Here is a 13535-nt window from a genome sequence, read left to right as displayed (position 1 = left end):
GTAAACGAGAGCTCTGAAACCTTGCAGCATCCCAGAGCTTTTTAATCATGCCTCCCCGGCCTCCAGGCTGACCACTGCTTTAACTGCTTTGTCAGCCGCACATTTTCTTTATTTTCCATTGGAGGCTTTCCCTCATGGGTTCAGATTTCCAATTCTCTCGATGAGTCCATTGAGGAAAAAAAGATTTATTGTTTGGGAATTTGTTTCACCATAAGCTTTGTCATAGGTATGTCATCAGCGAGGAAGAGTGGTACCTCCAGGTCCATTAGTTAACTGGTAGGCTGCAAATGTCAAATGTAAATGACCATTACTGTGCAGTCTATCTGTGGTGACAAATTTGATTTTTAAAAGCTGAGATAAATGAAGGGAGCCTTAATGTAAAGACAAGAGGATGTAAATGAGAATGGGCTGTAGGACAGAGCGGCCTAGGCTCCTCTAGCCGGCCCCTGCAGCTGCACTGTGACTTTGGGTCTTCGCTGAACACAAATAATAATCTCACCCCATAAGGTTCTGCAGGAATTAGAGTATTTGTGCAGCTTCTATCACAGTGCCTGGGATGGAGGACACACCGAGTAAGTGGTAATTAACCTTTTATGCTTTTACCAAAAGGAGTAAACTTAGGAAATAAGTGGTTAGAATTTGCAGTTTGACTTTAAGGCAGCATTAATCCATTCCCTGAGTGGAATTCTTATTATCATACTCATTTTCTCACCTCCTTCCCCAATTCATTATAGACTACTCGCGTGTCACTTTTTTTCTTTCTCATTATGTGTTTTCATAGTCTGTGATTGTGAAAAGTGTTGAGCGAAATGCCTTAAATATGTATGAAGCAAGGAAATGTCTCCTCGGACTTGAAAGCAGTGGGGTTTCCATAGCAACCAGCCCGTCCCCAGCGTCCTGCCCTGCTGGCCTGGCCTGTCCCAGCCTGGATATCTTAGCTTCTGCAGGCCTTGGACTCACTGGACTAGGTATAAAATTTATTATTACAGCCCTTCTCAGTCACCAGAGGATTGCTTATCCAGTTCCCTTTCTTTCTACTGTCTGGGGCTACATTTTAGAGGCTCTTTTTTCTTTCTTTAGGTGCTATAGGTGAAAAGCAACACCACTCGGATCAATCTATTTTGATTTTTTTGTTGTTGTTAGACTCTCTGGATTTCTGTTACCCAGATTCTTTTTATTTATGCATAAATAATCAAGGTCTGGCTGTTTTATTTTCGGTGGCTGTGTTTGTTCTTCTAAATTAAGAATGCCATGGAGAGTGAAGTGAGCAGGCTGACTATAATTTATGTGTTTGTTCTTTCTTGCATTAGCAATATTGCCATCAGTCCCTAGAGATAAAGATTATCCAGTTTGCTTTACAAAAAGTAATTGCAAATCTGCATGTGGGGTGGGCAGAGGGGGAGGTGAAGGCAAGCGGAACTGTACTCCCAGTGGTTACTTTTGCCTCGTCCAGACACAAAGGAACCGTAGCCTGCAGCCACCATGGGAAGCAAATGGACCTGCATTTATATCTGAGGTAAAGAAGAGAAAGATGAAAGAAAACATCACCTTGGTACTTTAGGTTTTTAAGAAAGCAGGGTGAGCCATTTAATAGTCATGGTGTGGTACGAACTGTCTCATTTATAGATTCCCGTTTTGTTGGATAAAGTTCATTGCTATATTACAGTTATTCTAGGTTCACTACTTTTTTGTACATTTTAAGTAGCTTGTGTATAAAAAGTTAATGCAATAACCCTCACAAATCATTCTGCCTCAGTGTTGATTTGAAACAAAAAATACTCTTGTGTGTGCATGTTCAGTCACTCCATCATGTCCAACTCTTTGCGACCCCAGGGACTGTAGCCTACCAGGCTCCACTATCCATGGGATTATCCCGGCAAGAATACCCAAGTGGGTTGCCATTTCCTCTTCCAAGGGTTCTTCCGACCCAGGGATCGAACCCACATCTTCTGCGTCTCCTGAATTGGCAGGTGGATTCTTTACCCATGAGCCACCTGGGAAGCCCTAACAAAAATACTTTCAGCAGTCTTTACATTTTTTAGTAGCTATTCTAGCTTTTTAAAAAAGATGTAATGTGGTTATAATATGATGAAGGTTCCAAGTAGCCCCGCCCAGACACCATTAGAAGTAAAGACAAATTTTCCTCCTTGGCCTGTAATCTCCCAAAGCTGTCCCTTCCACTGGAGATGCTGAACAGAGTTGTAAGAATAGAGCACTGCTTGTAAGTCAGGAAATGCCAGTCAGGCACTTTGGCAGGAACTGAGATCTTCTTTCGAATGTGGTATGAAACCTTTTTCAGGGAGGCCAGCCTCTCTGCAGATGAACCAAAGGAAACTGTCCTATTGCAGGAAAACATTTCCCAATTCACTGCTAATTGTAAATGGTTTAGAAAGAGTTTTTTTTTTTTTTTTAAGCAGATGACACATGAGTTATGCAGAGAAATTAAAACTGGGTTTCCACTTGAGCACAGTTCCGTTCATGCTGGCTCATTGAAATGATTCCAAAGCAGCCGGTGGTGCTCCAGGCCCTGAGGTCTATCCTGGTCTGAGCTCCCTTGTCCTTCCATTTCTGGATCTGTTTGTGGACAAACAGGGTCCAGTGTTGGAGCTGTGTATCATGCGGTATTTCATGTGAATATTTGAAAGAAGGTAATCTGTCACTCATACCTTATGACTGGAAAACATCAGATTCTATGAATGTGCATTCCTAACGGCAGTATCAATGCCATCTGTATATTATAATCTTGAATTTATGTGTATTGACTTTACGTTCATCTTTTCAGGTCTTTTGGGACCCACCACCTTATCTCTCAACACTTCGACAACTCCAAACTCACTCTTAAATGCTCTGAATAGCTCAGTCAGTCCTTTGCAAAGTCCGAGTTCTGGCACCCCCAGCCCCACATTGTGGGCACCTCCACTTGCTAATACTTCAAGTGCCACAGGTCAGTAGTATTTAAGTACAATCGAAGGTGTGTATTCTTAGGTATTATTGGTTTTTAAGTAAAATTTACTAGTGGTTCCATTTCCTCAGGGAAAAATTATGGCTCAGAGCATACTACAGCCAAAAAACTCTCCAGAGTGTCAATCAGTTAAAATGAAGCATAATTAAACAGTGAGTTTTTCATAAACGTAATATGTAATCTTCAGATGTGACAAGCAGATCAGGAAAAAGAGCATGATATACACAGAGCAATGGCAGAAACACCTGAGGGTCACTGACCTGGTAATTAGGAAATGCAGGTTCTAGTATGACAAATTTGTTTAGTAGTCAAATGCACTTGCAAAGTCTAGCTATTAATAGTTTCCTTGTCTGTACAATGAAGAGCTTAGATTAAATACTCTCTAAACTGTTGTTCCATTCTAATACTCCTATGTTTTTATAGTAATGTGTTAAACCTATTAACAGAGGTATCAAAATTGAATTTTCTTCAGCATTGACAGCAACAGAAGTGACTTTTTTATTGTTACTTAAAACAACAAAGCAATGCTTCTTGATTGTGAGTTGCTTCGTGTCTAATACCTGTCTTCATGAAATGCTGTTGTAGGTTTTTCTGCTATACCACATCTTATGATTCCATCCACTGCCCAAGCCACGTTAACCAATATTTTGTTGTCTGGAGTACCCACTTATGGGCACACAGCTCCGTCTCCCCCTCCTGGCTTGACGCCTGTTGATGTCCATATCAACACTATGCAGACAGACAGCAAAAAAATCTCTGCTGCTCTAAATGGACACACACAGGTAATGCCCTTCAGCAAGAAGCTTGTGATTTATGCTGTTCGTAAAGGAGAAGCCACTGGTAACATGTTTAAACTTCTACCTGAAATCAATTTTAGGATTGTGACCATATCTCTGTGCTATTTTCTACCGTTATTTCAGTCTCCAAGTATAAAATATGGTGCAATATCCACTTCATCACTTGGAGAAAAAGTGCTGAGTGCGAATCACGGTGATCCATCCCGACAGACAACTGGATCTGAGCAGACATCTCCCAAATCAAACCCCACGGAAGGTATCTTTCCTTCTGAACTTCAGCCTGCTCTGTTGATTGGATAAAGGGATCATAGAAAGTCTATGCAGTGATTTTTGAGTTGGTTTTGCTAAGTAGTTATGACTCATCCTGCCTCAAGGATGCAGAAGGACAGTATCTTGAACAAAGTTCCAAAGAACATGGTGAAAGAGCACTTTCCCATTCCATTGGAACTTCCTAAATTAAAGTGAATGTAATTGTGCAGCAGGAAAGCATTAATTTGCTGTGTAATTTTTTCCAAGTAGAGTATTTCCTTTTTTTTAGTCTTTTTTTTTTTCAAAGTAACCTGGAATTTGTGTTCCTGCCTTTTTTTTTAATTTTAATTGGAGGCTAATTACTTATAATATTGTGGTGGTTTTTGCCATACATTTCTATCAATCTTTAAAAAATATGAGGGTCTACTTTTCAAATTTCATCTTGCATTTTTAAGATAGCCTTAATTTAAGGTATCATCTCTGTAGCTGAAAGCTGTTATGCTTTGTCTCCATAGAGTCAGAATCTGATTAGTTTTATTGTTGTTGATAGTAAGGTGATATTTTGATTTTTTTCTTTTTTTGATGTGGACCATTTTTAAGTCTTTATTGTATTTGTTTACAATACTGCTGTGTTTTATATTTTGGTCTTTTGCCTGCAAGGCATGTGAGAGCTTAGCTTTCTGACCAGGGACTGAACCCTTCACCCCCTGTTTTGGAAGGCAAAGTCTTAACCACTGGACTCCCAGGGAAGTCTCCTGGATTTTTACTTTTGTTTCTTCTCCTCTACAGGTTGTAATGATGCTTTTGTTGAAGTAGGCATGCCTCGAAGTCCTTCCCATTCTGGAAATGCTGGTGACTTGAAACAGATGCTGGGTCCCTCCAAAGTTTCCTGTGCCAAGAGGCAGACAGTAGAACTGTTGCAAGGCACGAAAAACTCACACTTACAGTATGTGTCTTAATCCTGAAGCCCTTGACCCTTTGAGAAAGTATGTAGCAGGTTGGCTGTGTGTTAAACTGAACAGTTAGTGCTCTTTTATTTGTGGGTTTTTTTTTTTATTTCTTCTTATAATTACCTTCTCTTTTTACTTTTAAAAATTTTATTAAGAAATAGTATCTGGGAACCTTCACTTTTATTATAAAACAAAATTCAACTAAGTAAATTTAAAGATCAAATTGATTTTATTCAATAGTTCATGAATCAGCAGCATCCCATGGCAAATGGGATGCTAAATTATAGTGTTATATCTGATTTGAAAAGGACCTGGATATTTAGTGACTATCCATCATTTAATTTAGCAAAACTTTAAGGTTTTAGGTTACAAATAATATTTTAGAGAAATTATTCTAAAAATTTACTGAAAAACTTTTATCTCATTTACATTTGCAGTAATCCCCTTTTATCTTTAGGGGATATGTTTCAAGACTTGCAATGGATGCTTGAAACCATGGATAGTCCTGAATTCCACATATTCTCTGTTTTTTTCTATACATATATAACTATGATAAAATTTAATTTATAAATTAGGTACAGTTAGAGATTAACAAAAACTAATGAACACTTGCAACAATATGAGTTATGTGAATGTGGTCTCTCTCATTTTATCTCTGTCTCTAAATATCTAATTGTACTATGCTCACCCGTCTTCTTGTGATGACGTGAGATGATGGAATGCCTGTGATGAAGTGAAGTGAGGCGAGTGAGTAGGCATTGTGCTGTAATGTTAGGCTATTATTGACTTTCTGATGATGCGTCAGGAGAAGGGTCATGACTCTGGAGCGTAGAGCCATGTCACTGTTTATGGTTGGGGAATCCCAGGATGGAATAGAGTGAGGTGGCAAGAAGTTTCATCACACTATTCAGAACAGCAAACAATGTGAAATTTATGACTTATTTTTGAAAATTTTCTTCTAATATTTTCAGACTGAGGTTGATGGTAGGTAACTAAAACCATGGAAATTGAAACCACAGATTAAGGGGGACTACTGGATTCAATTTACTTGATTTATATAAGCACTTAATCTTTTAAAGCTACTTTAATAGAGCTTTTTTACAAATTAATTTTGGCAGTACCATCTGTAGGTGGAAAATTCAGTATATCTCTAACACATACATTGTGGTTGTTTAGTTGATAAATCGTGTCTAACTCTTTTGTTATTCTTTTATAGCCCACCAGGTTCCTCTGTCCGTGGGATTTCCCAGGCAAGAATACTGGAGTGGGTTGCCATTTCTTTCTCCAGGGGATCTTCCCCACTCAGAGATCAGACCCACATCTCCTGCACTGGTGGGCAGATGCTTTACCACTGAGCCTCCTGGGAAGCCCCCAACTCATACATAGACACACATGAATTGACAGACCTTTTGGGTTCCACTTTTAAATTACTGCTGTGAATCAAGTACAATAATACAAAATTTCACTAGTCATTAAAAAGTGTTGGATTTAAGTTGTTTTCACGTAGGTGAAATAAGTCTGCTCAAAGGGGTGAAGTTTTTTACTGCATTGGTGGGGAAGACACTTAAAATTTTTTTTTCCACCTATGTTCAAATGATCTTTTCCTTTTGTTCATCTTTTGATGGGAATTAACTCCCAGAAGTTTTTTGGGGGGTTATCAATTTTATTTTTTTTCAAACTTTAAACTTTTTATTTTATATTGGGGTATAACCAATTAATGGGCTTCCTAGGTGGTGCTAGTGGTAAAGAACCCACCTGCTAGTGCAGGTAGATGCGAGAGATGCAGGTTTGATCCCTGGGTCAGGAAGATCCCCAGAAGGAAGGCACAGCAACTCACTCCAGTATTCTTGCCTGGAGAATCCCATGGACAGAGGTGGGCTACAGTCAGTGGGGGTCACAAAGAGTCAGACGTGACTGAAGTGACTACGTATGCACGCGTAGCCGATTAGCAATGTAGTGGTACTTTCGGGTCAACAGTGAAGGGATTCAGCCATATATATACATGTATTCATTCGCCCCCAAACCCCTCTCGCATCCAGGCCGGTGCATAACATTAAGAGTTCCATGTGTTGTGCAGCAGGTCCTTACTGGCTCTCCATTTTGAATGTAGCAGTGTGTCCATGTCAGTCCCCAGCTCCCTAACTATAAGGGATGTCGTATGATATTTCTCCTCGTCTGTCTGCTTTACTCAGTATGACACCCTCTAGGTCCATCCATGTTGCTCCCACTCAGAAAATGGGCAAAAGACCTGCATGGACATTTCTCCAAAGAGGACATCCAGACGGCCAACAGGCACATGAAAAGACGCTCAGCTAGTTATTAGAAAAATGCAAATCAAAACTAGAGTGAGATGTCACCTCACAGGTCAGAATGGCTATCATCAAAAAATCCACCAACAGCAAATGCTGGAGAGGATGTGGAGAGAAGGGACCCCTCCTGCACTGTAGGAGGGGATGTAAACTGGTACAGCCACTACGGAGAACAGTATGGAGGTTCCTTAAAAAACTAGAAATAGAGTTACCAGGTGACCCTGCAATCCCACTCCTGGGCATGTGTCCAGAGAAAAACATGATCTGAGAGGATACATGTACCCCAGTGTTCATTGCAGCACTGTTTACAAGCCACGATATGGAAGCAAACTAAAGCCCATAGACAGATAAAGAAGATGTAATACACATATACAATATACTGTACAGTATTACTCAGCATGAAAAAGAGTGAAATGATCCCAGAAGTTTTTAATGCAACATTTGCATCTCAAAGATACAGGGAAAGAATAAAATTTCCTCCAAGGACTTAGGCTTCCTAAGGCCAGAATTTCTACAATACTTTTGAGATAAATAGGGGAGGTTTTAGGACTGATGAAAGGAATAGATGTTAATAGTGAGTAAGTTCCTAGTTTTGCAAAGATTTCTAAGATAAGGAAAAAGAGTTCTTAATTTTCCCCCAAATTGGATTGCAGCCTAAGTGACATTATCGTCTGAGCCACCCATCCAAGTAAATTATCCTTAATTTGCTTAAAAAAAAAATATCAGGGAGAAGATTTCCAACTAAGATGGAAATCAAAAGATTTCTGTGTTCTGGATTTAGAGCTGTTTGCCTTTGAATATTTCAGTGCGTCCTTTCACAAAGGCTTTAGAGCATTTTTCTTTCCCTCCGGGTGCATAGATAGTTTCATTTTGCTTAAGTGAAAAGTGTTAAAAAAACTCCCATCAGCTTTTGAATATCAGCTTCCAAATTTTGACCAACTTCTGATTACAGATCCACTTCAGTTCAGTCACTCAGTCGTGTCTAACTCTCTGCGACCCCAAAAACTGCAGCACGCCAGACCGCCCTGTCCAGCACCAACTACCGGAGTCCACCCAAACCCATGTCCATTGAGTCGGTGATGCCATCCAACCATTTCATCCTCTGTCGTCCCCTTCTCATCCTGCCCTCAATCTTTCCCAGCTTCAGGGTCTTTTCAGATGATTCAGCTCTTCGTATCAGGTGGCCAAAGTATTGGAGTTTCAGCTTCAACATCAGTCTTACCAGTGAATACCCAGGACTGATCTCCTTCAGAATGGACTGGTTGGATTTCCTTAGAGTCCAAGGGACTCTCAAGAGTCTTCTCCAACACCACAGTTCAAAAGCATCAGTTCTTCGGCACTCAGCTTTCTTTATACTCCAAGTCTCACATCGATACATGACCATTGGAAAAACCATAGCCTTGACTAGACGGACCTTTGTTGACAAAGTAATGTCTCTGCTTTTGAATATGCTCTCTAGGTTGGTCATAACTTTCCTTCCAAGGAGTAAGCGTCTTTTTATTTCATGGCTGCAGTCACCATCTGCAGTGATTTTGGAGCCCAGAAAAATAAAGTTTGACACTGTTTCCACTGTTTCCCCACCTATTTGCCATGAATTGATGGGACCGGATGCCATGATCTTCGTTTTCTGAATGTTGAGCTTTAAGCCAACTTTTTCACTCTCCTCTTTCACTTTCATCAAGAGGCTCTTTAGTTCTTCTTCAGTTTCTGCCTTGAGGGTGGTGTCATCTGCATATCTGAGGTTATTGATATTTCTCCCAGCAATCTTGATTCCAGCTTGTGCTTCTTCCAGCCCAGCGTTTCTCATGAAGTACTCTGCATATAAGTTAAATAAGCAGGGTGACAATATACAGCTTGACGTACTCCTTTTCCTATTTGGAACCAGTCTGTTGGTCCATATGCAGTTCTAACTGTTGCTTCCTGACCTGCGTACAGATTTCTCAAGAGGCAGGTCAGGTGCTCTGGTATTACCATCTCTTCAGAATTTTCCACAGTTTATTGTGATCCACACAGTCAAAGGCTTTGGCATAGTCAATAAAGCAGAAATAGATGTTTTTCTGGAACTCTCTTGCTTTTTTTGATGATCCAGCGGATGTTGGCAATTTGATCTCTGGTTCCTCTGCCTTTTCTAAAACCAGCTTGAACATCTGGAAATTCACGGTTCGTGTAATGATGAAACCTGGCTTGGAGAATTTTAAGCATTACTTTTTTAGCGTGTGAGATGAGTGCAACTGTGTGGTAGTTTGAGCATTCTTTGGCATTGCCTTTCTTTGGGATTGGAATGAAAACTGACCTTTTCCACTCCCGTGGCCACTGCTGAGTTTTCCAAATTTGCTGGCATATTGAGTGCAGCACTTTCACAGCGTCATCTTCCAGGATTTGAAATAGCTCAACTGGAATTCCGTCACCTCCACTAGCTTTGTTTGTGGTGATGCTTCCTAAGGCCCACTTGACTTCATATTCCAGGATGTCTGGCTCCAGGTGAGTGATCACACACCATCATGATTATCTTTTTTGTACAGTTGTTCTGTGTATTCTTGCCACCTCTTCTTAATATCTTCTGCTTCTGTTAGGTCCATACCATTTCTGTCCTTTATTGAGCCCATCTTTGCATGAAATGTTCCCTCAGTATCTCTAATTTTCTTGAAGAGATCTCTGGTCTTTCCCATTCTATTGTTTTCCTCTATTTCTTTGCATTGATCACTGAGGAAGGCTTTCTTATCTCTCCTTGCTATTCTTTGTACCTCTGCATTCAAATGGGTATATCTTCCCTTTCTCCGCTGCTTTTCACTTCTCTTCTTTTCACAGCTATTTGTAAGGCCTCCTCAGACAGCCATTTTGCTTTTGTGCATTTCTTTTTCTTGGGGATGGTCTTGATTCCTATTGCCTGAACAATGTCACGAACCTCTGTCCATAGTTCATCAGGCACTCTGTCTATCAGATCCAGTCCCTTACATCTATTTCTCACTTCCACTCTATAGTCATAAGGGATTTGATTTAGGTCATACCTGAATGGTCTAGTGGTTTTCTCCACTTTCTTCAGTTTCAGTCTGAATTTGGCAATAAGGAGTTCATGATCTGAGCCACAGTCAGCTCCCAGTCTTGTTTTTGCTGACTATATAGTGCTTCTCCATCTTTGGCTGCAAAGAATATAATCAGTCTGATTTCTGTGTCGACCATCTGGTGATGTCCGTTGTAGAATCTTCTCTTGCTTAAAAAAAAACAAAAAAGCTTTTAGCTCTCTTGTCAGTTTTCCATATAGACAAACAGTAAATATTTCTGGCAGTGTTGAACAACCCCTTGGACTTAAAAGCTATTTGAAATGAGAGTGCAAAAATTATTTTATTTTCCTTTCTTTATTGGGTACTATACACAGAGATCCAGGAGTGCTGGCTCTGGTAAGAATTCTCACCCTTAGCTGACTTTTGCCAGTTTTCTGAGAATCTCATCTGTAGGCTCCAAGGAGGGTTTAAAATAGAAGGTTAGCTCCAGTGTCTGTCAGAATTTGGCAGAGTTTTTCATTCATTTCTATTTAATTTCCCTTAGCTGTTTAAGGGAGTAATGTAGCAGTTTACAAGAAAATCTCTCAGAATCTCAACCATTTTGGGAAAGGCCGGTACTGAGACGATCTTATGAGGATGTCTGCTGATGCTGAGAACTTGGCCTCTGTGCACCAGCGCTGAGTTGAATCTCAGAGTGATGCTGGGGTGAAATAGAAAAAGAATAGCTTTATTACTTTGCAGAGCAAAAGAGGACACTTCAGGCTTGTGCCCTGGAAAACTGTCCCAACATGGAGGGTTTAGTGAGTCTTACAGTAATAGTTCTAGGGCGGGTTGTTGATAAGGATCAGGGTCACCTGAGGAGCTTCCTAACCCAGCTTCTCTGGTTCTCAAGGCTATCAAACCATGAGCTTCCCTCTGGAATGACGACTGCTTCATCAACTGGTTTGTCTTCCATTTGTTGAGGGTTTTAGTTCGCTGCTGCTGCTGCTGCTGCTAAGTCGCTTCAGTCGTGTCTGGCTCTGGGTGACCCCTAAAAGAACTCAAGGATGTTAAGTGTATCTGATTGAGGTGGAGCCGGGACCCTGCCCCAAGGCCGCACTACTGTTTCTTGGCTGCTCCTCCCTTGTCTCTGAACCCCCTTCCTCCCCTGATTAGCAACTGTTCAAATCTGCCCTTTGGAACTCGGGGAAGATCATAGAGGCCAGAGCTTGTTCTCTACATAGAAGAAACCGGGGACACAGAAAGGCTTCATGACTAGAAGCCCCACGACCACTAACATGGTGGACTTTTGTTGCGGTCTTGCAGTCTCTTCCGAGTGGAAAGACAGTTCAGACAGGATTACTAGAATGAGTACTCAGAGAGGATAGGGGGTTCCTGGTGGTCCAGTGGTTAGGACTCTGCGTTCTCACTGGTGAGGGCCTGGGTTCCATCCCTTGTTGGGGAACTAAAATCCCACAAGCAGCATGACATGGCCAAAAAAAGAAAAGTATAGAGGACAGCAGCAGCACGTAGCCAGTCATACTATCTCTTGTTTTAGGAACCTCTTGCGTCTTTAATTTTTCTTTAGCCTTTTTGCAATGAATCTTTCAGTGAAGCTATTTTGGAATTTTGAAGCCTTTTGGAGCATTCTGCATGTCAATTAAAATAGGTATCCTCCCCCTGCCCCACCTTTTTTTTATGGGAGTGGGGCAGGAAAGCTCTTGCTTTTAAGTGCAGTTCTTAAATGATCTTATATAATTGGAACATGCCTCATAATGGCCATTCTAATTATAGGCTGTCTTTAGTAACACTGACATTTTTATAGATAGTTACAGCTTCCAGGGCCATAGTTCTTAGATGTAAAATCAGCAAGTGTACCAGAAGGTAGAGTGCTTGACTCTTTGAATATTAAGGATCCCATTTGTTTCAGCTAAGCCTTTTTTGGGTTTGGGGGAGCCACATTAATATGTGCTATGGGCCTAGGGATTGTGTGGTATTTTACAGTGAGCCTTGTTGCATGGAAATCTTCTTGAGGCTGGGGAATGAACTAGTGTCAAGCTAACCTAGATAGCTTATGTGACCAGCTTATTTGAACTCGGGAGTCCTTGAGTTAGGTGGAGAGTACTTCATTAGCTTTTAAAGGCTTCACCCTTGCCCACTAATTTTTGCAAATTTTTGGCCACAGAGATTCCTAATAGCAGTAGCTTGTACAAAACAAGATGAACAAACACGTACACCTTAAATCGGCAGTGGCCAAAAGATTCTTCTGTGTCCCAGCCATTTAAAGGCCCTGTGTGCACCCCAACAGTTCCTGCCATGGGACCTTGGCCTGGGGAAAGAACTGAACCAGCAGACCTCAACAAAGGGGACTGAGGACTAGGGGCTCCACATATATAGTTCCCACATGGATCTTGGGGCAGAATCAAGGCCTGGGGGTTTCCACCAATTAAATGACTGTCATGGTCTGATGTAAAGGGTAGGGGCTTGAGCTCCAGGCAGAGCCATCTGCCAGATTCAGCTGACCTGCCCTGTACTGGGAAGCCCAATAGACTGGGAGCTCAGTGCAAAGAGAGCAGAGCTCAGAACTGAAAGGAACTTATCCACAGACCTCAGAAACAGAGAGAGACAGAGAACTGAAAGGGGTTTGCAGGTGCCACACCCATGTCTCATGCCCAAAGTTACTGGAAGTCTCCTTCAGTCTTATTACTGCCATCAAATCTGTTAAAAAAAGAAAAAGAAAACTAAAATTAAACTCAGTTTAAAGATCAAATTTGCTTTATTCAACAGTTCATGAATCAGCAGCATCCCATCTAGTAAATAGAAAGAAGCTCCAAAATGCTGTAGAAAACATTTTTAAAGCAGCCAAAAGGAGGGACAAGGAAGTCTTCCACAAAAGAAATAATTATTCTAGGCAAGGTCACCTTTCTGCGAAGTCAAGTGGGCCTTAGGAATCATCACTGCGAACAAAGCTAGTGGAGGTGATGGAATTCCAGCTGAGCTATTTCAGATCCTAAAAGTGATGCTGTGAAAATGCTGCACTCAGTATGCCAGCAAATTGGAAAACTCAGCAGTGGCCACAGGACAGAAAAAGGTCAGTTTTCATTCCAATCCCAAAGAAAGGCAATGCCAAAGAATGCTTAAACTATTGCACAATTGCACTCATCTCACACACTAGCAAAGTAATGTTCATAATTCTCCAAGCCAGGCTTCAACAGTACTTGAACCATGTACTTCCAGATGTTCAAGCTGGATTTAGAAAAGGCAGAGGAACCAGAGATCAAATTGCC

At 41.1% G+C, this 13535-nt stretch overlaps 1 protein-coding gene across 1 annotated transcript in view; it reads left to right on the top strand.

The window, feature by feature from the left end:
- LOC120865383 (protein bicaudal C homolog 1) overlaps positions 1–13535 on the top strand; it is a 354738-nt gene that overhangs the window by 302745 nt on the left and 38458 nt on the right. Inside the window, exons 10-14 of the mRNA XM_040242641.1 lie at positions 782–968; positions 2783–2944; positions 3548–3744; positions 3883–4015; positions 4798–4954. Of these exons, the coding sequence (XP_040098575.1) occupies positions 782–968; positions 2783–2944; positions 3548–3744; positions 3883–4015; positions 4798–4954 (836 nt within the window). The remainder of the gene's footprint in view (positions 1–781; positions 969–2782; positions 2945–3547; positions 3745–3882; positions 4016–4797; positions 4955–13535) is intronic.

The sequence above is a fragment of the Oryx dammah genome, unplaced genomic scaffold (assembly GCF_014754425.2).
Source record: "Oryx dammah isolate SB20612 unplaced genomic scaffold, SCBI_Odam_1.1 HiC_scaffold_6, whole genome shotgun sequence".
NCBI lineage: Eukaryota > Metazoa > Chordata > Mammalia > Artiodactyla > Bovidae > Oryx > Oryx dammah.
The sequence above is the reverse complement of the archived record's forward strand: the minus strand, read 5'-3'. Positions and strand labels throughout refer to the sequence as shown.